General features: G+C 43.2%; 1 protein-coding gene across 9 annotated transcripts in view; it reads left to right on the forward strand.

Annotated features, from left to right (window-relative positions):
• TIAM1 (TIAM Rac1 associated GEF 1) overlaps window positions 1-26,239 on the forward strand; it is a 464,589-nt gene that overhangs the window by 404,519 nt on the left and 33,831 nt on the right. For 8 of the 9 annotated variants that reach the window (XM_070367203.1, XM_070367213.1, XM_070367198.1 and 5 more), the window contains 5 exons: window positions 4,603-4,706; window positions 16,767-16,946; window positions 18,346-18,414; window positions 18,694-18,819; window positions 24,245-24,353. In XM_070367203.1, coding sequence (XP_070223304.1) covers window positions 4,603-4,706; window positions 16,767-16,946; window positions 18,346-18,414; window positions 18,694-18,819; window positions 24,245-24,353 — 588 coding nt within the window. Of the gene's footprint in view, window positions 1-4,602; window positions 4,707-9,524; window positions 9,749-16,766; window positions 16,947-18,345; window positions 18,415-18,693; window positions 18,820-24,244; window positions 24,354-26,239 lie in introns of those variants that run through there. The other variant, XM_070367257.1, reaches the window with a different exon arrangement.

Consider the following 26,239-nt stretch of genomic DNA (forward strand, 5'->3'; position numbering starts at 1 on the left):
ATGGAGGACATAGTGTAAATTTGAATCTCCAGCACCCGTGGGGCCAGCCCGTAGGTCTCGTCTCCAAGAAGCGCCCCCCCTTTCTCCCCGCTCTTGTATCCCAGAGTATAGGCAGAGTTAGATCAGCTTCTTTTTCTTTCTTTTTTCTCTTTCACATGTGAGTACTTTAATTTTTAATCTAGTTTTAAATTTTTGTTGGAACATTGCTGCTTTACAGTGTTGTGTTAGTTTCTCCTGTATCGCCCAATGAAGCAGCCGTCCGTAAACATGTTATCCCCCGCCTTGTGTGTCCTTCCCGTTCAGGTCACAGCAGTGCATTAAGTAGAGTTTCCTGTGCCATGCAGTATGTTCTCATCAGTTGTACCTGTTTTATACATTTGTTGTCTGTTGTTCAGCTGCTCAGTCGTGCCTGACTCTCTGCGACCCCGTGGACTGAAGCACGCCAGGTTTCCCTGTCCTCCACTGTTTCCCGGAGTTTATTCAAACTGACGTCCATCAAGTCAGTGATGCCATCCACCCTTCTCATCCTCTGTTGTCCCCTTCTCCTTCTGCCCTCAGTCTTGCCAGCATCAGGGTCTCTTCCAGTGAGTCGGCTTTTCACATCAGGTGGCCAAAGTATTGGAGCTTCGGCATCACTCCTTCCAATGGAGTACACAGTACTTTAAAAAAAGAAAAAAGTCTTTTTCTGTCTTTTCAGGGTGAGCGTATAGTCCTTCAAGAGAACCCTATGAACGTGGGAGATTTGGTTGTAACTCCCTGACTTGTACTGACCAACACCTGTTTTCTGTCTTCTGACTTCAGTTAAAGCCAAGGCCTCCAGGGCTGTGTTCCCAGGTGGCACTGATTCTGCTGGTGGGCTGTGTTCGCGTGTCTTTTTGATTGTGACAGTGACTGGGGAATGCAGACGGTGTTCCGTGCCCAGGCCCAGGGAGGTTAGTGCCCTGTGTACCTGCCACGTGTAGTTTTCTTCCCAAACGTTGTCCCCTCCTGACACCAACAGCATCCCACCCCCTTTAGGAAACACTGCGCTGGAGGTAGATATGGAGTTTGGAGGTAGATGGTGAGTTATCTAGCCCTGCCATGGCTTTGGGACGGGCCCACTGCTCCAGCTTCCTTTGTCTTCATTTTGGACTCTGGGGTTTCTTAGAGCTCAGCTTTACGTTTAAAAAGGATTCAGGGGGCCTTCCCTGGTGGTCCAGTAGTTACTGCTCCCTGCTTCCACTTCAGGGAGCAGAGGTTCGATCCCTGGTTGGGAAACTGCCCACATGCTGTGCAGTATGAGCAGAAAATAATAATAATAAAAATGAAATAAAAAGGATTCTGTTCTATTTTACTTAGCATTTGTAAGTGTTTTTGTAGAATTAGGGTGGGGGGTTGCTTCCTTTTCAGGATACCTGGCCTGTGTTAGCAATGGAAATCCTTTCATTCGTTTCCCACTGTTTTGTGAGCATCCTCTGACCCCAGGCATTATAATGTGCAGTGGGGATATGCAGGGTCACGGCATCTGGCTGTACAGAATGGGGGTTACCATTGTGCAGACTGCAGCATGAAGGTGACCTCGTGTGTCTTACAGCCTGGCTGTCAGCCTACTGCTGAGGGAGCCATGGTTCCTGCCATTTCAGAGCTTAATGCTGTTCAAATCTTCTCCTCCTCTCTAGCCCCAGCATCTAGATCATTGCCCGCATTTCAAGTATTCAATCACTATTTTGCCCCCCTCTGGCGGTGACGGTATGACATAGTTGATGTCCACCAAGTTAACTGAACTTTCTTTGGCAGCTTCCACCACATATTATTGAGTGGTGGTGGTTTAGTTGCTAAGTCGTGTTCAATTCTTGCAATCCAATGGACGGTAGCCCCCTTGCTCCTCTGTCCATGGAATTTATAGTGAGTTAGTAATTAAAAGAAGTGCAGGAAAATCGCAGAGCCGGAGCAAAGGCGCAGGAAGGGTGGGCACAGACAGAAACTTACAAACCATGCAAGCTTCGCTTCCTTGGTGCTCCCTTCCAGAGGAAGGGAAGGGGACCACAGGATGCAGTTCTGGAGCAAGGTTTGCTCAGGGCTTGGCTTCTTCCCTTAGTTTCCCAGTCAACCTAGAATCTGATCTGAATGTGATGCCAAACACAGGCTCATGACTGTGATGGTGTCACTGGCGTCAGGTAGCCTCTTTTCAGACTGACGCTTTCATCCCAGGAGTCAGAAAGTGGCTCCTTCTACCCATGTTTCTTCTCTTTCTTTCCTTTTCTTTTATCTGGTTACAGTATGGTGCTGTAGTCCCTGACCTAGTGCCTGGAATATTCTAATAGTCATCAAACCAATTTCTTATCAGACTAGCTAGAGGTTTGTAAATATCCGAGAGACTTGTTGCTCCTGGTCTGGTCCATGGACCTGCAGTGTTGATTGGTATCATGGAGTATGTAAGAAATGCAGAATCATAGTTCTGACCCTATTCTGTTTGAATCTGCATGACAGAAATCCCCAGGCAGCTCAGATGCTTTTTAAATTTGAGAAGCCTCCCAGAGGAAAGTGATCTTAATGTTCTTTTCCCCAGCACAGGGCTTACCGTAGCCAACCATTGTAGTCAACCCTTTAGTCACTAAGTCGTGTTCGACCCCATAGACGGGAGCCCGCCAGGCTCCTCTGTCTGTGGGATTCTCCAGGCAAGAATACTGGAGTCAGGACTTGGTAAAATAGGAAAGAAAGTTGCCTGCACTTCTGCATGGAATATGGTGGAAAGAGTGGGTGTTATAAGATGTTTGAGGTTTGCCAGATGATGTCTATGAAGCAGTTATTCGTGTTTTTTAAATAATTGTATTTATTCATTTTTGGCTGTGTTGGATCTTCGTTGCTGTATGGGCTTTTCTGTAGTTGCAGTCCATGGGGGCTACTCTTCATTGCAGGGCACAGGCTTCTCATTGAGGTGGCTTCTCTAGTTGCAGGACATGGGCTCTAGGGCGAGCAGGCTTCATTAGTTATGACACGTGGGCTCAGTAGTTGCCACTCTCAGACTCTAGAGCGCAGGGTCTGCAGTTGTGGCACATGCCTTAGTTGCTCCACAGCATGTGGGATGCTCCCAGCCCAGGAACTGAACCTGTATCTCCTGCATTGGCAGGCGGATTCTTAACCATGCAACCACCAGGGATGCCCCAAAACAGTTATTTTTAAAATGTTCTTCTCAAAATGCTTTATTCAGTTGTCCTAGCAATTAATTGATCCAACAATTAATTTGTTGATTATAAATCAATCGAATCTCCTAATTTAATTTTATTTAAGTTTTATTATATGTATTATGGGCTTCCCCGGTGGCTGAGTGGTAAAGAACCCATCTGCAATGCAGGAGCTCCAGGAGACATGGGTTCTGTCCCTGGGTTTAGGAAGATGCCCTGGAGGAGGGCATGGCAACCCACTCCAGTATTCTTACCTGGAGAATCGCATGGACAGAGGAGCCTCATGGGCTACAGTCCATAGGGTCGCAAAGAGTCGGACATGACTGAAGCAGCTTACCACGCATGCGTATATATCATAAATTATTGTATTAGCTGGGCCTGTGGTGACAGACACCTTGGACTGAGTGACTTAACCAACAGACATTTATTTCTCCTAGTTTTGGAGCTGGGAAGTCCAAGGCCAGGCTTGTTGTTGAGGGCTCCCTTCCTGGCTTGCAGGTGGCTGTTTTCAGTGACCTCACAGGAGAGGAGGGGAGTTCTGGTTTCTCTTCCAGTGACACTAATGACACTAATCCCATCATGGAGGTCCACTCTCAAGACCTCCTCTAAGCCTCCTTAGCTCCCAAATGCCTCATCTCTAATACCCCACTGGGGGTTAGGGCTTTACATATGAATTTGGCGGGGGTTGGGGGGGAGCGGTAAACATTCAGTTCAGTTCAATTCAGTTGCTCAGTCATGTCTGACTCTTTGTGACCCCATGAACTGCAGCACGCCAGGCCTCCCTGTCCATCACCAACTCCCAGAGTTTACCCAAACTCATGTGCATTGAGTCGATGATGGCATCCAGCCATCTCATCCTTTGTCATCCCCTTCTCTTTCCGCCTTCAATCTTTCCCAGCATCAGGATCTTTTCTAATGAGTCAGTTCCTTGCATTAGGTGGCCAAAGTACTGGAGTTTCAGCTTCAGCATTAGTCCTTCCAATGAATATTCAGGGCTGATAAACATTCAGTCCATAGCAAATATTGTGTATTATAAAATATATATTATAATAGTAAAAATGTATTATAAAGTAATAATAATAGTGGTAATGATAAAGACAGCTAAACTAGCATGTATTGAACCAGGGTCGTGGCGCCCATACTTGGAGGGTTTAACAATATATGGACACATCATAGGCTTGAGGCTATCCAGTTGGCTTGGTGCCAGGGAGATGCGGGTTCCATCCATGGGTCCAGAAGATCCCCTGGAGCAGCAAATGGCAACCTGCTCCCATAGTCTTATCTGGGAAATCCCATGGACAGAGGAGCCTGGCGAGCTGCAGTCCGTGGGGTCGCAAAGAGTGGGACATGACTGAGCGCACGTGAGCTTGACGCCATGCTCCCTTGCCCTTGTGGCGGTGGCTGTATGTGCTGACCCGTGTGTGATTTCATCTTGCAGGCCACAGCCTCTGCAGCGAGCAGGGCAGCAGTGCTGAGGCTGCTCCGGAGGACGTGGAAGGGCCGGACTTGGAATCCTCAGATGATACTGATCACAGCAGCAAGGTGAGAGATTTCCATTTTCACATCCCATGTCTCGAACCACCAAAGAATCACAGCTGACACGTCACCTCTGCAGCTGTGTGTAGTGGGAAGGCCCCTCCACGGGACGGAAGTGTTTCTACTTCTGAGAGGTCACTAAATAGGATATGGCATCCTAATGATAGCCGTGAGAACAAACCCAGATGTGACAATATAAGCCAGAGCTCACTCTTAATGAACTAAAGTCTGTGTCCATCCTGTTTCCTTCTTATGTCCTCCCTTTCTGTATGAGGAAAAGGCATCATGAGTGTAACTGGGTCAGGTATACTTTCCTGCTACTCACGGTTTCTATAAGGAACCGCATTTGCATGATCTCTGTTTAGTTCTTGTGAAGAGCGAACATCTTTTACATTAAAGGGAAAGAGACCATCGATTTGTCCATCCAAATACAGCGTGCTCAGCTGCTTGAGCGCTGTGACGATGTTCTTATTCTGACTCTTGGGTGCTGTTATGAGTTTGTTTTCCATAATTCATCATGCTTTATTTCCACTTCCTAAAGTGTTCCATGTGTCAGTAACCTCTTTTCATCACAGGGTCCCAATTTAAAACCTCTATTACCTATAGCCGAAAGATGCCTCTGCAGCAAAAAGCATGTGTGATTATGTCCGTATTTATTCATCTTTTTTTTGAGAATGTAGTTGACATATTTATGTTGGTTCCCTTGCTTATCAATATTGCTTGACGTTTACCAGTCATTTAACCTGAACAAATCATATAACTTTAAATTATACTTTTGTTTTCTCATCTACAATATCAGGGTGCTTCTTGCCCTTGTCCAGTGATTGGATGATGCAGTGGGTCAAAAAATATAACTGATGCTGTTAATGGAAAAGGGAAGTCGCTCAGTCGTGCTTGACTCTTAGCGACCCCATGGACTGCAGCCTACCAGGCTCCTCTGTCCATGAGATTTTCCAGGCAAGAGTACTGGAGTGGGGTGCCATTGCCTTCTCCAGGGGATCTTCCCGACCCAGGGATTGAACCTGGGTCTCCCGCATTGCAGGCAGATGCTTTACCATCTGAGCCACCAGGGAAGTCCACTGTTAATGGAATTAGACTTAATAGGAAAAGATTGTTTTAAAAACCTGCATTTCTATGTGCATGTGTTTGTGTCTCTTTTTGTCTTCATATATCTTTGTAGGACTTTCTTTTTTAAAAAAATTTATTTATTTTTTAATTGAAGGATAATTGCTTTACAGAATTTTCTTGGTATACATATGTCCCCATAGGTATACATAAGTCCCACATCCATATGTAGGACTTTCTTGAGTGCCTGTGTTTGACTCTCTTCAATATCTTTTTTTTACCCATATGTTTCTCTTTTGCCATCATAGGATCATCATTCTCAGTGTCTTAAGTTGAACACTGTAAATTTTAGTATTTGAAAGTAATTGTAACATTTATAAATTTAATATTTATAGACTGAAAGCCTTTATGTGGTCAGTTATTAATTTAAAAGCCAGTAAACGGAAATATATGTTTCATTTAAAGCCAAAAACACAGACAAAGGCTTGTTTATAGTTCCTTTTTATTTATGTGGCCTTTTACCTACTTTCTTGGGAAGGTGGGGGAGGGTGATGGCCCTTGAGAGAAATAGATATTTCCATGCAATATAAGGTATTTTGAAGGCTCTTTATTAAATCATTGTGTTATTAAGCTAAACGTGTTATTTTCAGTCTCTAATTTGATTTGGGAATACAGTATCTAAGACATTCATTTTTTAACACTTTTAAACTTGGATCCCTTTTACCTCGCTCCAGTAGCCCAGTGTTCCCCTGCCTTTGTGGATTTTAAGGGACTGTTTCCGCTTTAAATGCAGTGAGTCACGGAGGCCTTAGCAGGGCCCTCTGTAATATGAGGTCCTGGCAACAGGGAGGAAGGAAGAGGCCCAGGGTTCTGTCGCCTCATCCCAGGTGCCTCTCTGGCTTCACGGCTCTTTCTCCTGAGAGCAAAGCCCTGGAACGTGCCTGGAGCAGACAGGGTCAAACAAAGCGGCAGGAGATGCTATTCCTGGAGTTCACTGTGGAAAGGCGCAGACGGCGCTCATAAAAGAGAATTTCTGCAAAGGTATTGACAAGTTTGGGTGATGATCTGAGCATTTTTAAAGAACATACAGTGGCCTCAGTGACACCAGAGGTTAGGATCATAGTCCTTTTTTCCAGGTTGGATGTAGGAAGCACCATGATTCTCTACTTGAAAGCACTGCTTCCTAGTGTGGAGTTGATTTCAGATTTTATCTTTGTTTGAACAGTTCTGTTATTAGTAATAAATGAGAGCTAATCCATGGGGTCACAAAGGGTCGGACACAGCTGAGTGGCTAACACACAATACTTATGTGTGCTGGTGTTAGTTGTTCAGTTGTGCCTGACTCTTTGCGACCCTGTGGACTGTAGCCCGCCAGGCTCCTCTGTCCATGGGATTCTCCAGGCAAGAATACTGAAGTGGGTTGCCATTCCCTTCTCCAGGGAATCTTCCCGACCGAGGAGTCGAATCCAGGTCTCCTGCATTGTGGGCAGATTCTCTACCGTCTATAGTGTCTTGTATATATTGGGTGTTATTCTAGTATTAACCAGTCTCATCCTCAAAATACCCCTGGGAAACAGATACTGTTATTCCCTCTATTTTATAGATGATGATTTTGGAACAGAGAGGTTAAGCAACTTACTGAAGGTCACACAGCTCTGAGAGGGCAAAACACGGCTCTGTGTTCTTTACTGCTTTGCTAAAATGACCTCCTGGCCAGATGGGTATGGTCTGGTAGTAAATACCAGGTTTCAAAAAATGAAGGAAGTAGTTAATGACTGAAGTAATTAATTAATTAATAGGCCAGTTTAGATACAGTTGAACTTTGAACAACACGGGGTTGAATTGGGAGAGTCTGTTTATAGGTGGATATTTTTCCAATAGTCCATAGCCAATCTGGGTTTGATCTACAGATGCAGAACCATGGATGCGGAGGAAAAACGTGGATATGTAAGAACTATGTTTATGGGGGTGATGGGAAATGTAAGTTATATGTAGATTTTTGATTTTGAAGATGTTTCGCACCTCTAACCCCTCAGTTGTTCAAGAGTCAACTATATACTCATTAGCCACTTAAGTATTTTTCTAATGCTTATTAAGCTTTGTGAGTATCTTTTGTCATGATTTAAAGTAACAGCAAGTGTATATTTTAAGTTTCTTGATTAAGGTATTCTTTTAATATAGCTCCTATATCATTGTGTGATTTTTCTTGAGAAAAAAGCAAACATTCATTTTTAAGTTGTTGTTGTTCAGTCGCTCAGTCGTGTCTGACTCTTTGTGACCCCATGGACTGCAGCATGCCAGGATCCCCTCCCTTTCAATGTCTCCCGGAGTTTGCTCAGATTCATGTCCATTAAGTTGGTGATGCCATCCAACCAGCTCATCCTCTATCGTCCCCTTCTCCTCCCGCCCTCAATCTTTCCCAGCATCAGGGTCTTTTCCAGTGAGTCGGCTCTTTGTATCAGGTGGCCAAAGTATTGGAGCTTCAGCTTCAGCATCATCCTTCCAATGAATATTCCGGGGTGATTTCCTTAGGATTGACTGGTTTGATCTCCTTGCAGTCCACGGGACTCTCAAAAGTCTTCTCCAACACCACAATTCAAAAGCATCAAAATTTAAGTTGTAAGCTGCCTAATAGTGGAAGGACAATTTCACCTTAATTTGAATGCTCCAGACTAGGTGTAGAATATAAAAGTAAAGAGAAACAAACAAACAAACAAGTGAAATGAAACAAGTAATCATGTTTTAAAAATTCTGGCTGAATGCATGAAGACTGTTGGTTTTTGTTTAATGTTGTTGCTGCTCTTCCTAAGTGAATTGTCTTCATGAAACAGTGGGCAGGATAAGGAGAATGCATGTTGGAGTTTTGTTTTTACAAATTTTTCTGATTGCAGTTCTTGCTATGTGTGGTCTTTTGGAGTTGAGCAAATAGATAATTGTGAGTTTTGTTGCTGAGCGGTGGTGACAGGGGAATGTCACGTCCATGGGGAGGGGGGTGGGACTTTCACACTGCAGGGGCAGCCTGGCGGCCTTTCTCTCTGTAAGCCGCCTGCTTGCTCTTGTGACTGTGGGTGAGAACCTCAAAGGACCTCCTCACCACCACCTCTGCCCCCGACTTGTTTCCCTGCTTCTAATAAAAAACTCTTGTCCCTTGAAATGAATGCTAATTAGCTCCGGGCAGTCCCGTCCTGCATTCCAGACCCCTGGCAGCTGTGATTTTGTTTTCCCCGTAGTAGCTGATGTATGAGAGTCATTCATTTTCAGAGCATTTCCGATGGGAAAGCCTTCATTTATCTTTTTAACTCACAGTGTGATTGTCTTGGAAATGTTTGCTTTTGTAACAAAGCGTTCAGGGAAAACGTGAAAACATCAAATTTTGTTTTTTTTTTAAATAATAAATTGGGTTTTTAGTGCCTGCTCCTGACTTGACTCTTCGAGGGGTGTCTTCGAAGTTGTTTGAACCGGGCGGGTTTAGTATTCCTGTGCAGTGCAGGCTGCTGGCCAATCAGCTGATCTCAGTCCGCAGAGTAGAGATGCTCACATGCCAGAGAGGCTTTTTTTGCATTGTTTTCTTGCTGCTTGGCTCTCCATTTCTGGAACTTCTGCTGTTTAGCCAGGTGAAATCAAAGCTTTCTTGTCCATCGGGTAGCCTTTGCCACCCTCCCAGAGGGCACTGCTGGGCAGCAGGAGCTGCTGCTGGGATCGTGCTGCTGCTGTCCTCTGTAAAGAGATGCAGCTGTAGGTAGGTCCTCGTGGCAGAGCCGGCATGGGCTGTCTGGATGAAGGATGCTTGCTCGGGAGCCCGAAGGCACTCGGTACTCTCCGAGTGTTTAAGAAACTCCTATCTCTGTGCTGAACGTGTCAGGAGGTAGAATTATCATGAGAATACCTTCCTGATGATGTCTGCATTGTGGAAAATAAAGCGCAAGCCCAGGATTGAAAACAATGGCAAGTCCAGCGATTCTGTATACCGGACGCTTCATCTGGTGAGCACTGTTTGAATTCTGGCTTTCTTGCCAGCCTTTGTTTATGTTACGACTTTCTAGCTGGTCTGTTTCCCAGTTCAAATGATGGTGATACGCTTGTCCCGTGTCTGCATCCTTCATCCTTCTGCCCTTTAGATCCCTTTGTTGAGAGAGAATTATCTATTTTAGCATGGGGGTGGGGCATCAGTAGTTGGTGTGAAGTCAAGTTTGCCTGCAATCTTTACGTGTGTCTGGTTTTTCACTTTTAAATGATGGAAAGATGGATTGTTATTATTCGTAATTATCTGAATTGCTCCCTCTTTCTTTTGGATGTTGAGAGTTTGAAGATATTTGTCTCCCTTTCCCCCTCTTGCCCCCCATAAGTTAGCCTAAGTATTCAGCAAGCGTTTCTGGAAGATGGATGTTCAGTTTGTCTCCTATAAAATTTTAAGTGATTTTGACTATTTCTACTTACTTGAGAAGGAGGTGGATTTATTAGTGTTGGCTCAGGGTATGTGTTAATGATTTAACATCAATTGACCTATATTGTATATGCCAATTCCTATGGTAATTGTTGCCACTTTCTTTTCTAAATATAATTTATATTGGAGTATTACAATGTTATACATTTACAGTGTTATGTTAGTTCTGTTGTATAGGAAAGTGAATCAGTTTTACACACACACACACACACACACACATACATATATATCCACCCTCCTTTTTAGATTTCCTTCCATTTAGGTCAAGACAGCACAGAGTAGAGTTTCCTGTGTAATATAGTAGGGTCTCATTAGTTATCTCTTTTATGCATAGTAGTGTATATATGCCAATCACAGTCTCCCAATTTATCCCACCCTTTCTTACCTCTTTAATAAATATTTTTGGTGCGTTAATGGGGAGGAATAGTTTACTATTCATACCAGAGCCTACTGACGGTTAGATTTTGTGTCATGTAATGAAATATGAACTTGGACAGTGAGTACAGCTGTTTTACTCAAATAAGCCTTCACCTTCTTGAATTTTTCTCCTTCAGAGTTTGTTCAAAAGGAGACGGAAGAGGTAACAGAGAACTCCAGGGACTGTCGTTGTATATGATGGTCTCTGAAATGACGGAGTATGTTGCTTTGGTGTGTGTTTGTCACGAAAGCTTAAATAAAGGCTGCAAGATTTTAGGCCACCCTGGCCCCTTTTAAACCTGTGGGGGGTGTTAAATCAGGCGGACTCAAAGGACAGTTTTAGAACTCTGAACTCATCCTGAGATAGAAATTGCCTTCAGTGGTTGCATAACAGGAAGAGCTTTAACAGCTGGGTAGCCCGAGTTGATAGTGTGCACTTAAAAGCCTACCCCCTCTTTTTGTACTTTCTTTTCATCTCCCACAGGAAGAAAGCGATATTATAAACACTGCACTTCAGGCAGAAGTCAGGAAAGTAGCCCATTTCTTCCTGCCATTGTCCTGTTCATCTTCGTATCTTGGGTGGATAATTCTTTGTCCTGACGGTGGGAATGGCTCTGCCACCCTTTAACAGGTTTAAACGGGCAGCTTGGAAATGCCCATAAGAGCTTTCCATTTCTAAGATGCCTGATGGCAGTCCTCAAGCAGGGGAGAGACGTTTGGATTCAGAGAAACCGTGTCTGTCTTCTCCTTTCCAGCAGTCCTTTCACTACTTGCACCAGTTCTGAGAAACTTGGACTTTAGGGGTGTGTTGAGGACCTCTCAGGGCAGCTCTCTTTCTGGGCTGTAGTGCTTGATGTGTAAATGATCAAGATGCCATGTAGCACTTAGAAATCGAGCAGGGAAAGCACCGCATTCGACTCCTCCTGCCTCCTGTGTCCTGGCTGAGCTACCTTCTGGAGAAGGTCCTATCAGAGTTTGATGCAAAGAAGTTTGACCCCAGTGTGGGGACAGGGAGACTTAAGAACTGGGCTACCACGTGGAAAATCCCTAGATTAGAGGTATTCTAAAGATGACCTGCAATAGGGGAGAACCCGGTTCGATTCCTGGGTCGGGAAGATCTGCTGGAGAAGGGAAGGGATAGGCTACCCTCTCCAGTATTCTTGGGCCTCCCTGGTGGCTCAGCTGGTAAATGTGGGAGACCTGGGTTCAGTCTCTGGGTTGGGGAGATCCCCGGGAGAAGGGAAGGGCTACCCACTCCAGTATTTTGGCCTGGAGAATTCCATAGACTGTTGCAAAGAGTCGGACATGACTGAGCAACTTTCACTTTCAAAGACAACCTGCATTTCATACTTCCTTCTAAGGATTTTTTTGGGGATGGGTAATATTTTGTGAAACAGAGTTCTCAAACTTGATGACATCCTTTGAAAATAATTGTTTCCAAGCAAAACTTTCACTAAGAGCATTATAAATAACACCCCTTGGCAATATCTCACTAGTGCCACCTGGGGAGCCCATATGTACCGTATAGCTGGTTAGTCTATGTGTTCTTATTTAAGTTTACTTTATTAAACTTATTATTTAGTTAGATAACCTGGAGTCATATGGCTATGTTGACCCATTTCCTTGTGATAAACCTGAGAGTTTATACCTTGAATCAGAGAACAGGGTTGCCAGTGGAGAAACTGTCCCCGTTCCCCTCCGCCGTCAACTTCAGAGACTCCACTGGGTAAATCTGTTTTAGCATAGAAAGAAGGTGTCTTATAAGGAAGGGACGCCTAAGGCTCTGAACTCTCAGAAGAGAACTCAAGGAAATTTGGAGGTGTCTCCTGGGGTGCTAAAGGTATTTCCTTTCCTATTATAACCCAGGATCTGGCTCAGGAGGGGTGTGTCAGGAGGAAGGTGAGGAAGCTGGCTGTTTGAGGTGGTGTTGGTAGGAGATGGCTAGGTGTAGAGCACCAAAGACCTGGCCTACATGACCTGAGTTCCCCCCATGGGCTTGATTAAATCAGGGTACCAAGCCTTAGAGGTGGTGAACGTGACATAGGCCAAGTCAGGAACTCTACTCACACTCTTTCTTTTTTTTAATATAAAATAAACAGCAAAAATTTATTGTATAGCCTGGGGAACTATGGGATTCCCAGGTGGCTCAGTGGTAAAGAATCTGCCTACAATGCAGGAGCCCCACAAGATGCAGGTTTGATCCCTGGGTCGGGAAGACTCCCTGAAGGAGGGTATGGCAACCCACTCCAGTATTCTTGCCTGGAGAATCCCATCGACAGAGGAGCCTGGTAGGCTACAGTCCATGGGATCGCAAAGAGTCAGACATGACTAAGCAACTTCACACACATAAAAAAAGTCAATTATACTTGCATAAAAAAAGAAGATTATCATAAGAGTATGGGCCATGGGATTGAGAAGGGAGATGGAAGTGAATAGAGACAAGGGTCCAGGTTACAGAAGGTCTAAATGTTGAAACGTGTGTCTTCCGATGATCTGCTGACAGTGGGTCTGCAGACCTGGGACCCAGGGAGCCTGGGGTTCAGTCAGCTCTACTGTCAACCAGCAAAACCGCTTCTCAGTTCCCATATTGGTATAAGCAAGCTGACCCATCTCCTAGCAGCAGAGACTGGAATTCAAGCAACCTGGGGCCCCACAGAGCTCGGATACAAGGACAAAGTGTGCCGTTCTGCTCTCTGAAAAGCAGACATCACCTGGATGACCCTCATTGAAACTCACACTCTTAAAAATGAAAACCTCCAAGTATTTATGAAGAAGTGGAGGGGATGAAAACCCAGAAACTCCATGTCATGCCTTTTGTTATTATAACCAAATAGTGCTGAGAATGGCAAGTCTGCATGGTGTGAATTGGGGGTACCAAGGGAAGTGTCCTGTTTTTGATGTGTGTCAGAGTCCCCAGGTTATAACTTGGCATGGGGCATCTTAAGGCCTGGGGCATCCTTGGTATAATTGATGAGGACATTGGATTTTGCATGACGACTTGTCTAAATGATTAAACTGCAGAAAGGTCTACTGTGTCTCTGATGGGAATACGGTGATGGATTTACATATCATGAATAATAGCCAGGATATTAATTTGCATGTAAATGGCAGGCAGCTGCTGTTAGAGCTGGGATATTTAGAAAAGCATTGTGTAAGCGAAGGTGCCAGTTATACATTTGTTGTGTTGGCGAGTGACAAATCAAAGTGACACAGGAGAGTTTGGGATCAGCTGGAGGGCATGGTACTTAAGCTGTCAGCTGTGATCATTCTCTTTCCATGGAATTTTCATTTTAGTGAGGCACACCCTCCCCTCTTCCATAATGTCTGTGTTATAATGCCTATTATAATTGCCTATTACAGTTACCATAAGATTATCTCAAAGATGTGGACATTTTTGTCAAAATGGATCTACTCGTTCCTTTTTAATTATTAAGACAAATCCATATTTTATGGTTAATATTTAATGATGACATTGAGTTTGTAAAATCCTAACATAACTAGATAAAACTTTATTTCTACTGAAATAGGCTTTGATGAAAAACTAGTAGTCTGTCTTTTTTAACAGCCTTTTTAGAATATAATTCACATGTCATAGAGTTCAGCCCATTTTGATGAGCTTTTCATCAGTCACCAAAGGGAGAATTCTTTGGGGCATATTCAGTGTTGGAAACATTGATTCCATAGGAAGCATTTAATAGTGCCATTGACAGGTAACTGATACATCCTGGCATGTAAGACCAGAGTTTGTGCTATCAATAAATAAGCTGTGTAACCTTAAGAGATTTGGATCAATAATCATGTGGATTTAGGTCCTGGCTCTCCCCTTTCCTGTCATGACATTGCTACTAATGCATCCTTGTTAGGTTCTGATTTCCCATGTCCTTGTCCTGGCTTTATTTCGGGCTTCCTTCCCGTTGGGCTATGCTAATAAGCAGAAGGCAGTATGCTAACGAGGCAAAGTCAGTATGCTAATGAGGGGAAGGCAGGTTAATGTTAGCTGCTGTAGCCTTTCTCTGTGTTTAACAATTGCATATATGTACCACAGCTTTCTTATCCATTCGTCTGTCAGTGGACATCTAGGTTGCTTCCATGTCCTGGCTATTATAAACAGTGCTGCGATGAACATTGGGGTACACATGTCTCTTTCAATTCTGGTTTCCTCTGTGTGTGTGCCCAGCAGTGGGATTGCTAGGTCGTATGGCAGTTCTAGTTCCAGTTTTTTAAGGAATCTCCACACTGTTCTCCATGGTGGCTGAACTAGTTTGCATTCCCACCAACAGTGTAAGAGGGTTCCTTTTTCTCCACACCCTCTCCAGCATTTATTGTTTGTAGACTTTGGATAGCAGCCATTCTGACCAGCGTGAGATGGTACCTCATTGTGGTTTTGATTTGCATTTCTCTGATAATGAGTGATGTTGCCGCCGTGGGATACACTTGGTTTGGCTCCGGTGCTCTCCACAAAATGCCAACCATGACTTTCAGCTCTGTGCACTCATGGTTGGTTTTGGAAGGATGTTCTTCTCAGAATGTTCACTGTTAGGAGTGAGAAGACGGGTGATAGAAAAAGTAATTCTTTATTTGCTCTATTGGAAACACTTTGTATTTCCTGGGGGTAAACTGGACAAGAGAAGTAGGAAAGAGAAGTCCAAGAAGGCAACCACCAGTTTCAAAGAGATATACATCAAACATCTCTAGACTGGTACATTTTGAACAAATGTTAATAAACTATCAATAGATTCTGTGCTACAAAATAATAGCCTGTAGAGTAATACCATGGAGAGCTTTAAAAGATACAAACACTTGCACATCCCATCCTGGAAATTCTGATTTTTAACCAAATTTTTGGCTGCGCTCGGTCTTCGCTGCTGCACATGGACTTTCCCTAGTTGCGATGAGCAGGGGCTACTCTGGTTGCAGTGCTTGGCCTTCTCATTGCAGTGGCTTCTCTCTGGTTGCAGTGCTTGGCCTTCTCATTGCAGGGGCTTCTCTGGTTGTGGAGCACGGACTCTAGGGCATTCAGGATTCAATAGTCGCAGCACACAGGCTCAGTCACCTCATGGAGTGTGGGCTCTTTCCAGACCAGGGCACAAACCTGTGTCCCTTGCCTTGGCAGGCGAAATTCTTAACCCCTGGACCACCAGAGAAGTCCCCAGAGACTCTGAATTGATCTGGAGGGTGTGCTGGGCATTGGGAGTGGTTTAAGAGCTCCCCAGGTGATTTCTCCATGGAGCAAAGGTGGAGAGCTACTGATGCCCTGGGGTTTTCAGTGCTCCGTCTTTGGCCCTTGCTTTGAAGAACTGTTTTGCCTAACTTGGATACTTGGAATTTTCGAATTCTAGAATCCCAAACTTCCGCTTGACCCATCCTGGACAATTGGGTGGGGACTGAGCTATTGAGGTCTTGTTCAGGGCCCAATGCCCCTTAGTTTTAGCTGGAGGAGTAGGGAGGCGGCGGGGCTGGTGGTAGTAGTGGGGTTAGTCTTGGAATCTTCCTGCCTTGGAGAAGCTGGAGAGATGGAAACTTTAAAATACATAAAAATACAAGTATCTATGGTTATCTAGAAAGTTGCCTCCATGTCAGTTTTTAATAGAGACAGGGAGATGCCAAGCTTATCAAATCATCTTCCAGCTTTGCAAAGTAAATATGCATGGTGCACTGAACTGAGAGTCCAGTAGTGAATTAGCCTTGTATTTTGGGTGAAATGCCTTTGGTTGTATCTTCCTTTGATTGCTGAGCTTCTTACAGAGTAGTTAAGAACACAGGCTTTGAGTCATGCTGCCTGGTTCAGGTCTGAGCTGTGCATTCTTGGATGAGTTACTTAACTGCTCTGGACTTCCCTTGTCTCAACTGTTAAGTAGGTATGATCACAGCCCTTACTTATCACATGAACAGATTAAATGCATCAAACCAGTGCCTAATAGGCAGTGATCACTCAGTCTATGCCAGGAGTTGTTATTATGGTTGTTTGGAGCATTCAGTGAGTGCTCAGATGTGTGGAGCAATCTGGGGAAATGGGCGCTGTGATTCATGAGTGGCAGTTCGTTAACCAGGCTGAACGTCGTCAGAAGGACAGGTGTCAGGCAAGTCTCTTCGGTGAGGAATGACTTCGTCTGTCTTGCCTTTCCAACTGTGCTCTGAAGAGCACGGAACAGGTGGCCGCGTTCTGCCGCAGTCTGCACGAGATGAAGCCCTCTGACCCGAGCCCGTCCCCCCAGGACTCCACTGGGCCTCAGCTGGCTGCCATGAGACAGCTCACGGACGCCGATAAGCTGCGCAAGGTCATCTGCGAGCTCCTGGAGACAGAGCGCACCTACGTGAAGGTGCGTCTTCTCCTCTCTCCCTCCTGCGCGCGTCCTGTCGTCACTCTGAAGGATGCATGCTGGGTGTTTATACACGGATGTCCGCTGATGACAAAGCCAGATCACGGTCATGAAGGGTGTCTTGTCTCTCCTATGGAACTTGGCCTTGATTCTGAATGTTACAGTTTGCTTCTGTGTTTTAGGGAGGCATGCTTATTCTTACAGCAATTCATTGATGGAAATAGCTGATTGATTGACTCCGAAAGGAGATGATGGTGAATATTAAGTGAATCTTCTAACCTTTCTAAATAGACTGTTGAGTGCATACTAAAATTGAATTCAGTTTTGACAAATTTAAGTAGTGGTATCTTCACAATCTACTTTGAGTCGAGGCTGAAGGGTATCAGGTCTGTTTTGTGTTATAATTTGTTCTGACATTTAGTTATATTCTCGGAACTAGATCTTGTGTTCCTATATAATTTATAATATATACAATGGTTGTTTAAAAATGATTAAAGAAGACAACTTGTAAGTAATACAAACAAACTTTATTCATGAATTGGACAGTCTTCTTTTGTAGAGTTGCAAGATGGGGCAGAAGGCAAGAAGCTTTTATAAAAAGAATCAAGAACAAGGAAGAGAAAAGTAGAAAATATCTAATTGGCTAGGGCCACAAAGTCAACCTTGGTTGGGGTGAGAAGACCCAGAATTGGCTTGGCGTTTGGATATTGGTTGACTAGATATATACTACACTTCTGGTCAAGTGGTGTATTGGCAGGAACATAAAAATCATTTAAATTTTGGTTTACTGACATGACACCCCAGGCAAGAGAGGCTCCATCTGGGGCTTCGAAAGTTATTTCAACACTATATAATCTGCAATATATTCCTATAATGATATAATTAACCTAACTATGATCATTGTATGATCATATACATATGCCTCTGTATAATTTAGTTATGTTAAGTCTATGTTACAACTGTGTGATCTATTTTTAATGCTTTATCTTAGTCTTTAAGTCAGAGGTCAGCAAGTATGGCCCTTGGGCCAAATCTGGCTCTCTGCCTGCTTTTACAAATAAAGTTTTATTGAAACACAGCCACACACATTCATTTCTGTATTGGGTTGGCCAAAAAGTTCATTTGGGTTTTTCTGGAACATCTCATGACCATTTTTTTTGGCCAACCCAGTATCATTTATACTGCTTTCCTGCTGCAGCAGCAGAATTAAATAGTTGTGACAGAGACCATATGGCTACAAAGCCTGAAATATGTTGAGAAGAGGTTGGCTCACTTCTGCTTCAGTGAACCTCAGTGACCTAAAGACTGAAATGTTAGCCTTTGGGACATAATTTTTTTTTCCTTTTAGATTCTTTATATACTTTCAGATGTGCTAATCTGTTATTCTTTCAACCCTTAGGACTTAAACTGTCTCATGGAGAGATACCTAAAACCTCTTCAAAAAGAAACTTTTCTCACTCAGGATGAGGTATGGTGGCTATCGTCTGAACTTAAACTTGACCTGGTGATGGGGAAGAAATGAGGACCTCACACAATACTGAGCATTTTGAATTCATTTAATTGTAATAAATAGGTCAAGTTATTGCCTGGTGAGCTCTTGGCATGCACTCCAAGAGGAAAGAGTTGGCTCACCTTCTGATGGTGGGAGCATTACCATATGGGTAGAAAAACTTTTAAATCAGAAACAAATGAAGGGTCCACACACTAATGAAATAGGCGGTTGATGAAATTCTTTTGCATTTTCCAGCTTGATGTGCTCTTTGGAAATTTAACCGAAATGGTAGAGTTTCAAGTAGAATTCCTTAAAACTCTGGAAGATGGAGTGAGATTGGTACCTGATTTGGAAAAGCTTGAGAAAGTTGATCAATTTAAGGTAAGTCTCATCCTCAAATAGTGTCAAGCTGCCTCCTAATGTCAGGAGTGAGGTATCCTGTAAGTCCAGTTGAATCTCCTGAAAATACATTGCAGGAGGAATTGTTGCTGTGGTGTTGGGTCTTCATTGGATATCCAGTGGGGTCAGTTCCTAAAGGGAGTCAGAGAGGGGAATGGACTGTGCTTGCTGATCTGGCTAAGGTAGAACCAGTGCCATTGATTTCCATTTAACTGGAGTATCTGCTGACTTCTATTTAGGAAGATGCACCTACCTTTTGTTCTATTTATGTGGGGGCCTTCGACACTGTTAGCAAAATTCGACTAGCAGTCTTGGTTTTCCAATAAACAAATTAATTTGTCTTGTTCTGGGGAACTGGTTAATAGAAATGCTTATCGTTATCCAGGAGGAAGACGGTCTTCCAGCACACAGTGTCCCCATAGCCTTAATGAGGATTTATGACTGGAGCACTCGGTGAGGGTGCTTACAGCAGGCTTCCTCCTCCTTGCTTGGCTTCCCCTTACAGAGATTTCCTGCATTGTGTTTCCAACCAACGAAGCTCATTGATTAATGCACAATGGTTTTGGCTTATGTGTCACCCTCATGGACATTTAAAAAGGTTAATGGAGATATAATTGACTTAAAACACACTGCTTATATTTAAAATGTACACTGTGATGAAATCTGACATATGTGTACACCTCTGAAGCCATCACCTCCATCAGGATAATGGGCATAATTATCTCCCCCAGTTGTTTTTCCTGTTCTTTTGTGATTCCTCTCTTCTTTTTCTTCTGGCCTCTCAGCCACAGGCAACTGTGTCTGCTTTCTGTTACCATAGACGAGTTTGCATTCTGGAATTTTATATAAATGAAATCATACAGCCCAGACATTTTTTTATGTGGCATCTTTTACTGGATAATTATATTGAGTTCCACCCATGTTGTTTCATATACCCACAATTCATACTTTTTAATTGCTGAGTAGTAATTGCATTGTGTGGATGTATCAGTACTATTGATATACTTTGTGATCCTTTCTCCTTTCTTGGGCATTTGGGTTGTTTCCAGCTTTTGGTAATTACAAGTAAAGTTGCTGTGAACATTTGTGTGCAAGTTTTAGTATGAATGTATTAAGAGATCCATGAAATTAAGAGATCCATGGAATTCTCCAGGCCAGAATACTGGAGTGGGCAGCCTTTCCCTTCTCCAGGGGATCTTCCCAACCCAGGGATCAAACCCAGGACTCCCGCATTGCAGGCAGATTCTTTACCAGCTGAGCCATGAATATATGCTTTTATTTCTCATGGATAAATACTTCGGAATGGAATGGTTGGATCGTATGGAAAGTGTATGTTTAACTTTTTAAGAAACTGCGAAACTGTTTTCCAGAATGATTGTGCCAGTGTGCAGTTCCACCAGCTATTCCTCCTCTTTCTTTCAGCAGGGTCAGGTCACTCTTTTTAAACGTAGCCAGTTTAGCAAATATGTGGTGGCCCTTCATTATGGCTTTATTTTAATTTCTCTAATGATATGATGATGCATATCTTTCTATGTGCTAATTTGCTTTCATTATAGCCTTTTTGGTGAAATGTCTGTTCAGATCATTCACCCATTAATTATATTGGATTGTTATCTTATTATTGAGTCTTGAGAGTTCTTTGAAAATTTTGTGTAGAAGTCTATTACCATATATATGATTTGTAAATATTTTCTTTTGTCATACAGTATCTCTCAAAGAGCAGATTTTTTTTTTTTTAAGTTGATTTCTCTTTTTAAATTGAGTATAGTTGATTTATGGTATGTTAGTTTCAGGTATATAACAAAGTGGTTTAGTTTATAAGTGAAAATCGCTCAGTTGTGTCTGACACTTTAGGACCCTATGGACTGCAACCTGCCAGTCTCCTCTGTCCATGGAATTCTCCAGGCAAGAATACTGGAGTGGGTTGTCATTTCCTTCTCCAGATTTAGTTTATATATGGACATATAATCATTTTCAGATTCTTTTCCTTTATAGGTTATTACCAAACATTGAGTATAGTTCCCTGTGCTATGTAGTAGGTCCTTGTTGGCTATTATTTTATGTGTAGTAGTATATATATGTTCATCTCAAGTTCCTAATTTATTCCTCCGCACAGAAGTTTTATTTAAAAAATTTTTTTTGGCTACACCACATGGCATGCAGGCTCTTGGTTCCCTAATCAGGGATCAGATCTACACCCCCTGCAGTAGAAGCCTGGATTCTTAACCACTTGATCTCCAGGGATGTCCCCAGAAATTTTTGTTTTTTAATGAAATCCACTTTTTCAAATTTTTTCTTTTCTGGGTCATTCTTTTGGTATCTTATCTATGAACTCTGCCTAAAGCAGGGTCATAAAGTTTTCTCCTAGAAGTTTTGTGACGTGGAGACTTATATATTAGTCTCTTATCTGGTGTGATGGGCGACTCAAAGTCAATTTTTTGTATGTGAATATTTAATTTTTCTAGCACTGGGTTTTGAAGTGACTATCTTTCGATCTTTTTGCGTTGAGTAACTTTTGCACTTGTGTTGACTTGGGCTCAGTTGCCTGCACAGGCGTGGCCCCCGTACCCTGTGGCCATCTTCTAACAGGTGCGGAGATCTAGCTGTGTCATGTTAGTACACCTGATAGGTTTGTAGGATGAGATGAAAACTATCCTTCGATATATTTGTGTGTGTGTCATCTCTTTACAGTCCCTCTCTGCAACAGGAGTCACTTAGAATGCACACACACTTTCATATACATAAGCTTATGGGTCTATATTTATATATAGTTCTCTAATTTTATTTGGATATAATTTCAGACTTCCAGAAAGGTGACAAGAATAGCACAAAGAATTCTAAGCTATCCTTCTCCCACATTTTCCAAATGTTAACATTTGACCACGTTTGCTTTATCCTTTCTCTGGCTATCTAGTGTGTGTGTGTGTGTGTGTGTGTGTGTGTTGTGTGTTGTGTTGTGTGTGTCTGTGTGTACAAAAGGTGTAATTTTTTCTCCTGAAAGATTTGAATAAATTACAGACATAATACCCCTTTAACTAGTAAATATAGTTTTTTTTGTGTGTGTGGAATTGCTTCATTTTTTTCTCGCCTCAGGGTGATTCGTGATACTGTCCATTTGAAATACAGCTTGGCTCATTGGTAAATTAATTAATAGGACAGTGTTAGAACAACATGATAAAAATGCATACAGACCTGAAAATGCTTGGTTTTAATCTAAAATACCTAACATTCATGATCTTCATTTAGCGTGCTTTTACTGTGGCATCAGTTCTTTGTGTTTAGATTCTGTTGATCACTTTAGGACTGTTTAGTTATCAGAACTGTGATACAAACATCATGGTGCTACAAGCAGAGGTGTTATTCTAGGGAGGGATTAGCGCATGATCCTTGAGCAACTTCACTCTAGAGCAGTCACGGTTGTGAATATCATTTAAGTGGAACCCTCTGCTCCGACCTTCACCTCACCGATTTCCTGCATAATCTGACAGTCTCCCCTCCATCTGTAAGACGTGACAGTTGATGCTCACTGAGTCCTCTCAGCCCCGGGGCTGCTCTCTGGCACTGCTGAGTTGGTTTCTCAGTCTGTGTTCATCCCTAAGCCTGTTGCTCATGGTTTCTGTGATTGCTGTTTTGTTTAAATCCTGGTTATATATTTGCCCAAAATTAAAAAGCTTGTTAAAAAGGTGCAAATTGTGTTGCCTAGAACACAAGCCCTACAACAGGATTAGCAAAAAAAAAAAAAATTGGTTCTGAGATCAAATAAGTTTTGATAAAATTTCCTCTTGGGGATTTGCAGTGTCTGTCAGCCAGTGAGAGGCTTGTGAGGTCTACTGAATAGAAACACAGGGTAAATGCAGTCTTTGTGTGCACACCCGCCATCTTTGTGCACAGTTTGTGCTCCGAGATGATTTTTTAAGGCTGGAAGAATAAATGAACATGTTAATGTTCTATCTGTGTTTCCTATATGGTAAATGCCTAGTGAATTTATATTAAGTTAAACAAATGAATGACTTCATGTGGCTAAAGTGAGGGGTTACATTTAGAGCTTTTTCTTACACAATTTGTCTCATTTAATTATTGGATATGGTTAAAAGGATGACTGTCTATACAGGGTCAGGGGGATGAGATGTGGGGAGGCGTGTAGCTGAAAAAGTAAAGGAGGAAAAGTAGAACATGTAGGAAATGAATTTAGGCCTCTAATTACCAATTATGTATGGTTATTAATAAACCTTTGTTTTCTTTTAATTAGACTATCAGAATTTTCTACGTTGTTAATTAAAATAAATTGCATTTTGTGGAACCCAGTTTATCACTTGAATCCAAAGTCTTATTTTTTTTTTTTTTTTTGGCTTGGAATCCAACTTTAAAATTCTAAAGCTAAATAAGCCATACCTCTTTCTGAACTAGACTAGATCAGTGTGAAACCTATAGAAGATATTTTTCTGAGGCCTGTTTCATATATTTATAGAAAATGTATAGGACAAAAAGTATCCCAGCTGAGCTATATTAAATTCCTAATAGGGAAGAACGTGAAAGTCACTCACTCATGTCCGACTCTTTGCGACCCCATGGAGTATATAGTCCAGGAATTCTCCAGGCCAGAGTGGGTAGCCTTTCCCTTCTCCAGGGGATCTTCTGGACCAGAGATCAAACCCAGGTCTCCCGCGTTGCAGGCGGATTCTTTCTCAGCTGAGCCACAGGGGAAGCCCAACAATGCTGGAATGGGTAGCCTGTCCCTTCTCTAGTGGATCTTCCTGACTCAGGAATCGAACTGGGGTCTCCTGCATTGCAAGCAGATTCTTTACCAACTGAGCTGTCAGGGAAGCCCTGATAGGGAAGGCCTCCACCCGATTTTGATCCAGTTCAGGCAGAGGCTATGGGCTGGGAGATGTTACCTAATTCCCATGGGTGAGTCTGTTTCTTCTGTTCTTATCTACTGCTGCTAGAAAAGAGTATGGTGTTAGAGAGGGTGGAATTAGTGATCAGGGAAAGGGGTTTTCTATTTTGGGGGATTTATGCATTTTTGCCTTTATTTGGTTTGTCACTTCTACATCCCAACAGAATCGAATGAGGGAATTCAGGAGTTTTCTGTCTTTTCCAAAATGCCATATCTACTTTCTCATTAACAGTCAGATATCCCAGCTAGGTCATTGAAAGACACAAGCCAGCAAAACCGGTGACACTGGCTATAATTACTGAGATAGCCAAATACAGGGTCTATTACACAAATAGGTGAGCCCATAGACCTCCCAATAGGCCGTCAGTGAGCAAAGCCAGGCGGTGACAGGTGTGAGTGGTGCCGATCTGTGGGGAGACTCGGGCAGGTGTGAGCTCCCGGCTGCATCCTGCTGATGTTCCTGGGTGAGGAGGACTGCAAACTAACTGCACTGTTTCTCACTGTGTCCAGAAAGTGCTGTTCTCTCTGGGGGGATCCTTTCTGTATTACGCTGACCGCTTCAAGCTCTACAGTGCCTTCTGCGCCAGCCACACGAAGGTCCCCAAGGTCCTGGTGAAAGGTAAGGCCTAGGAGGCCCGGGCAGCAGGTGGGCATGTTAATTGTCAGTTCACATTTGTGTGGCTGACCGTGGTCGGGGGCTTTTGGACGGAAATCTAAGAGTCATTGTTGTGCCAGATAGATATTCCAGCAAGCTACGAGTGAGAGTACACTTGTCTCTCGGTGTCTGTGGGGTATTCGTTTTAGGGTCCCCCATGGACACCAAATTTCTGGGATGCTCAAGTCTCTTATATAAAATGCGTTCTGTTTGCACGTAACCTATGCATATTTTCCCATGTGTGTGTGCTTAGTTGTTCAGTCGTGTCCAAATCTTTTGTAAACCCCTGAACTGTGGCCCGCCAGGCTCCTTTGTCCAGGGATGTTTTCAGGCAAGAATACTGGAGTGGGTAGCCATTTCCTACTCTAGGGGATCTTCCTAACTCAGGGATCGAACCCCCAAGTCTCTTTATCACTAGCACCACAAAACATCGCTAGGTTACTTGAAATACCTAATACAGTATGCATGCATGCCAAGTCACTTCAGCCGTGTCCGACTCTTTGTGACCCCATGGACTGTAGTCCGCCAGGCTCCTCTGTCCCTGGGATTCTCCAGGCAAGAATACTGGAGTGGTTGCCACGTCCTCCTCCAGGGAATCTTCCCACCCCAGGGATCGAACTTATGTCTCCCGCACTGGCTGCTGCTGCTGCTAAGTCACGTCAGTCGTGTCCGACTCTGTGCGACCCCATAGACGGCAGCCCACCAGGCTCCTCTGTCCCTGGGATTCTCTAGGCAAGAATACTGGAGTGGGTTGCCATTTCCTTCTCCAACGCATGCATGCATGCTAAGTCACTTCAGTCATGTCCGACTCTGTGCGACCCTATGGACAGCAGCCCACCAGGCTCCTCTGTCCACGGCATTCTCCAGGCAAGAATACTGGAGTGGGTTGCCATTTCCTTCTCCACCCACATTGGCAAGTGGGTTCTTTACCACTAGTACTACCTGGGAAGCCCTAATATAGTATATGTGTGCTGTGCTTAGTCGCTCAGTTGTGTCTGACTCTTTGCAACCCCGTGGACTGTTGCCTGTCAGCCTCGTCTGTTCATGGTGATTCTCCAGGCAAGAATACTGAAGTGGGTTGCCATGCCCTCCTCTAGGGGATCTTTGCAACCCAGGGATCAAACCCAGGTTTCCAACATGGTGGGGGGATTCTTTACCATCTGAGCCACCAGGAAAGCCTAATACAGTATAACTGCCATGTAATAAATAGTTGTCGATATGCAGCAAATTGAAGTTTTGCCTTTTGGAACTTTCTGGAATTTTTCTCCCAACTGTTTCCTCTTCATCGTTGGTTGAATCCACAATGCAAAACCTGTGGATATAGAATCCTTAGATATGGAGCGCTGACTGTACTGAGAAATTAAATGCATTAATATCTTGAGTTAATAGTGTTGTCAATTTTCTTATCATAAAAGTTTTGACTCAGCTCTTCAGGGCCAGAATTGATAAGTCATTTTGCAATTATGCAAAAACATAGGGGCTTTAAAAATTCCCTACTTTATTTGTATTTTCATTAACTTCATAATAACCTACCACACTTCATACATCTTTTTGTGTCATTTCATCTTTCCCTCACCGATTTCTGTTCCCAGGTGTGTGATAATAGTCACCACCATCACTACTAAAATTGCTTCAATTATTTACAAAAGTCCAGCTGTAATTCCGTTTTGCACAGAGAAGAGTAGAAGTTCTATATTGGCAAGCTCCTGTTCCTAAGTGTTCTAAGAAGATAGTGGGTGTTCTGAGCGTCACTAAAAAGCTGTTTCTCTTCCATAGTTCTGCATGTGACTTTGATAGGTTAAGGGACTAGAGAAATATGGCCTTGGTAAACAGTAGAATCTATAGAAGGT

Source organism: Bos mutus, chromosome 1 (genome assembly GCF_027580195.1).
Source record: "Bos mutus isolate GX-2022 chromosome 1, NWIPB_WYAK_1.1, whole genome shotgun sequence".
NCBI classification, from domain to species: Eukaryota; Metazoa; Chordata; class Mammalia; order Artiodactyla; family Bovidae; genus Bos; species Bos mutus.